This window comes from Colobus angolensis, unplaced genomic scaffold (genome assembly GCF_000951035.1).
Source record: "Colobus angolensis palliatus isolate OR3802 unplaced genomic scaffold, Cang.pa_1.0 Scaffold122, whole genome shotgun sequence".
NCBI lineage: Eukaryota > Metazoa > Chordata > Mammalia > Primates > Cercopithecidae > Colobus > Colobus angolensis.
In genome coordinates this window covers 6057719-6062450 of record NW_012113364.1, presented here as the reverse complement: position 1 = coordinate 6062450, position 4732 = coordinate 6057719, and the positions used below count along the sequence as shown (strand labels likewise).

At 44.9% G+C, this 4732-nt stretch overlaps 1 protein-coding gene across 2 annotated transcripts in view; it reads right to left on the bottom strand.

The window, feature by feature from the left end:
- The window catches only part of SBDS (Shwachman-Bodian-Diamond syndrome), a 25403-nt gene extending 21444 nt beyond the window's left edge, over nucleotides 1-3959 (bottom strand). For both annotated transcript variants that reach the window (XM_011932166.1, XM_011932162.1), the window contains exons 1-3: nucleotides 3578-3959; nucleotides 2512-2641; nucleotides 1545-1745 (exon numbers count right to left, since the gene is read on the bottom strand). In XM_011932166.1, coding sequence (XP_011787556.1) covers nucleotides 1545-1745; nucleotides 2512-2641; nucleotides 3578-3705 — 459 coding nt within the window. In that variant the 5' untranslated portion in view covers nucleotides 3706-3959. The remainder of the gene's footprint in view (nucleotides 1-1544; nucleotides 1746-2511; nucleotides 2642-3577) is intronic.
- Nucleotides 3960-4732: the final 773 nt, after the last annotated feature.

The window sequence follows — 4732 nt, the reverse complement described above, 5'->3', positions numbered from 1 at the left end:
TTTGCAATGAGCCAAGATCGCGCCACTGCACTCTAGCCAGGGTGACAGAGTGAGACTCCATCTCCAAAAAAAAAAAAAAGAGGCAAAGAACCTGAACAGAGATTTCCCAAAAGCAGACAGATGAAGCATCAATAAGCACATGGAAATATGCTGAAATCATTATTAAGGAAATGCAAATCAAAACCACAACAAGATACCACCAGGATGGCTATCATCAAACAGGTAGACAATGACAAGCATTACTGAGGATGTGGAGACACTGGGACTTGTAAACGCTGATGGCGGGAATGTAACATGGTGCGGCTGTTTTGGAAAAAGGTTTGGTAGTCCCCAGGTATACAGAAATGAAAACGTATGTCTACACAAAAACATGCAACAAATTTCATAGCAGCATTCTTCATGATAGCTCAAAATTGAAAGCAACCCAATATCTATCAACTGAGAAATGAATGAACAAAATGTGTTTTTTTCCATACAGTGGGCTATTATTCCAGCATAAAAAAGAAATGACATGCTGATCCAGGTTACATGTATGAACCATGAAAAGGCCATATATCATATGATTCCACGTACATGAAATGTCCAGAATTGACAAGTCCATAAGGAGAGGAGATTAGTGGTTGGGAGGGGCCTGTGGGGGGAAATGGGGGATGGCTACTAATGGATACTGACTTTCCTTTAGTGGTGATGAAAATGTTCTCAAACCAGGTAGCAGGGAAGGTCCCCAAACTTTGTTAATATACCACGTAACGTGTACATACTTTACGAGTATGAAATTTATGGTATGTGAATTATATATAAATTAAAAATTCAAAAAGAGGTGTTAAAAATGACCCTTTAAAAACTCAAGTTTTGTCTTTAAAAGTTTTATTTGCATAGGAGGAAGAAAGTCCTACATACATATATTTGTGTTTACTTGAAAAAAAAAAAATTACCTATTTTTACAACCCCGTCCTTTTCCTCCATCTCTTCCTCAAACCTTCTACCCACTTGCTTCCATGCAGACCCACTTTTTTAATTTAATTTTTTATATTAAAAAAATTAAAGGTAGGGGTATGGTAGCTGACGCCTGTAATCCCAGCACTTTGGGAGGCTGAGGCGGACAGATCACCTGAGGTCAGGAATTCAAGACCAGTCTGGCCAACATGGTGAAACCTCGCCTTTACTAAAAATACAAAATTACCCAGGTGTGGTGGCGCATGCCTGTAATCCCAGCTACTCGGGAGGCTAAGGCAGGAGACTTGCTTGAACCCAGGAGGCAGAGATTGCAGTGAGCCAAGATCGTGCCACTGCACTCTAGCCTGGGCAACAGAGTGCGACTCTCTCTCTCTCTCTCTCAAAAAAAGAAAAAAGAGATGGGGCATGCGTCCCTATGTTTCCCAGGCTGTTTCCGGGCCTCAAGCAATCCTCCCATCTTGGCTCCCAAAGTGCTAGGATTACGGGCGTGAACCATCATGCCTGGCCCCAGACCCGTTATTTTAATGATTTCTTCAGAGAAAACTGATTTCCAAGGCTGTATTTTGATGACATGAGAAACCACTCACCTGCTGTTTTGTACTCTTGTTGGTTTTCACTGAATAGTGGATGTCCTTCATGGCTCTCTCAATAAGGATCACGGTGTATGGTCTCTTTGTTTCAGGATTCACACATTTGTCTGCCACAATAGTTGCGATGTCCCGAAACATCTGTTCCAGTTGTGTGTGTCTTTCTTTATCTGATACTTGAACTTCTCCTTTAGTCAAAATCTAAAAAAATGCCAACACATTTAAGAAATCACTATCTTTTTCTATCACACACTATTTGTTAACTAGCCACAAAAAATTAGTAGCTGGGGAGAAAATTAAATTTCATCCTCTCCAGCTATTAATATGTAAGTAATGGTTTGGGCTTTGCCCAAAAGATGCAAGAATCTTTTGGCTGGGCGCAGTGAGATCCCAGCACTTTGGGTGGCTAAGGCGGGTGTATCACTTGAGGTCAGGAGTTTGAGACCAAACTGGTCAACATGGTGAAACCCCATCTCTATTAAAAATCCAAAAATTAGCCGGGCATGGTGGTGGGCACCTGTAATCCCAGCTACCCGGGAGGCTGAGGCAAGAGAATCGCTTGAACCCAGGAGGCAGAGGTTGCAGTGAGCTGAGTGTAGTGGAGTGCATTGCACTCCAGCCTGGGCAACAGAGCAAGACTCTGTCTCCAAAAAAAAGGGTCTGAAAGATGAAATACTTGAAAACAAATTCAGTTTTCAGGTATACCACATTCTATAAATGAGGTAATTTATAGAAAAATGAAGTAATTTAGTACAAAATTTGATTTCAGGAGGTTGTGGCAAAAAAACCCAAAAAACAAACGAACAAACAAAACCACCAAGTTCTTTATTATCAGAAGTGATACTGTGCAGCTCCCATTATTGCTTTGTTAGTCTTTCCTCCAAAAAAACGGCCTTTAATGTTTAACATACCTACAAGTACCTTATAAATGGCTATTAGGGTTAGCTATGCTGCAGTTGTTACCCACCTGCTTACAGATTTCAGTTTGGTCATCTGTTCCAAACGCACTGATGAGATCTTCCTTCTTGGCAACCTGACCTTTAGAAACATTTACAAACACTGAATGGGTCTGCAGAACTTCGTCAAGGTCTTTTTCCCTTGTGAGGGCAGGAGAGAAAGTCCTACGTGAATATACTTCAAACTTGGACATGCATTTACATTTAAATACGAGATGGCAACAACATGAACGGCAACACACAACAAATCTCCCTGATGACCTTTAGTGTCCAGAGCACGTTTTCTTTTTCTTCCCCGCCCACCCCCACCCCGAGACGGAATTTCGCTGTTTTCACCCAGGCTGGAGTGCAATGGCGCGATCTCGGCTCACTGCAACCTCCGCCTCCGGGTTCAAGTGATTCTCCTGCCTCAGCCTCCCGAGTAGCTGGGATTACAGCCATGCGCCACCACACCGGCTAATTTTGTATTTTTAGTAGAGACGGGGTTTCATGTTGGCCAGGCTGGCCTCGAACTCCTGGCCTCAAGTGATCTACCCGCATCGGCCTGAGGGAATATTTTCAAAACTCAGAACCGTATTTGCCTTACCATTTGCTCACTGGAGAAAAATGTCATGGGAGGACGTAAGAAACACTAAGGGTGGGGTGGGGTGCGGACAGCTGCCGCCACGGAATGCCAATCCCTAGATGGCAGCAGTGAAGACACTACGCACTTCAAACTGCTAGGGCTACTGAGATCTGTGACACCAGATGTATCCACAACTATGACAGTATTCGGAAGACTAGGTTCTCAGCTATCATTATTCTGGGAAAAGGACCACAATTATGAGACTTCTTGGCTGCAGCTATTATGACACCAACAAAACAAAACCCCAAACCAACAACCCAATCCGAACCAACCAAATAAAGAAGGAACCCTTGGCTTAAAAGCCAAGCTAGTACTGCGACGTCTCATGCTGACAGCAGGAATGTTCCATTTCCTCCCCGGCCAAGACCTCAGCTTGGCCCATTCACTAGACTTGGGCAGAGACAGGCCGCCTCGGAGGTGACGGCCCAGGCCCGAGGGAGGGGGCTACTCACACGCCGCTCCGCCAGCCGACGACCTTGTTTTTGTAGCAGGCGATTTCGAAGCGCTTCCCGGCGCGCTTCATCCGTACCACGGCCACATTGGTTAGGCGGATCTGGTTGGTGGGGGTGAAGATCGACATCGCGGCTGTTCAAAGACCTAGGAGCCGGCGAACCGGGGCAGACCCGCACCGACCAGCCTGAAGACCACCAGCGGCGCGCGGCACCGACCCAACCGCAAGTGCGCGGCGCCGCGACTCACTAGCTTCAGGCGGCCGCCACAGTGCGCCCGGCAGCCTTATTGCGCAGACGTCAGGTGGGGCGGAACCCGGGAGGCGAAAAGTGAGCGACGACGCCTGCGCATTGTGGCTTTTTACGCCTTCTTTCTACGCCCAAAAAGGGAGGTGTTTTTCTTTGACGTAATTTACTTTCGCCAATGAGCTGAGAGCTCTGACAGGATGCTCGCAGATGTTTAGTGGCCGGGTTGAAACACAGCGTTGGCACCACCTGGTTCCGCGGAATTCAAGGGCCAGACCCACTTTATAATACAAATATTTTTTATAATACAATTATTTTATAATAAATATTTTTATTTACTCACCCTTTTATAATAGAAATATTTTAACATAAAATGTAGACAAAAATGTGAAATGAACCTTCCATGGACGCATCACCCTGCTTCAACAAATTATTAACATATTGCATTCTTGTTTTATTCTTCTTTTTTCATTTTTTTGTTGCTTTTTTATTTACACTTTTTTTTTTTTTAAAAGTCAGTCTCACTCTGTCACCCAGGTTGGAGTGCAATGGCAGGGTCATGGCCCCACTGCAGCTTCGACCTCCTGGGCTCGAGCGATCTTCCAGCGTCAGCTTCCCAAGTAGCTGGGACTACAGGTGTGAGCGGCCACGCCAAGCTGATTTAATTAAATAAATAATTAAAAAAAAATTTGTACAGACGAGGTCTCACTTATGTTGCTCAGGCTGGTCTCGAACTCCTGGGCTCAAGTGATACTCCCGCTTCGGCCTACCCAAAGTGCTGGGATTACAGCTTTGAGTCACCGCGCCCGGCCGGTTGGGGGTACTTTAAAGAAACCGTCATATGGTTTCAGCATTAAATACTTCAGCCTATATAACAGATACACGCGACGAGATTAACTACAATTCCTTTTT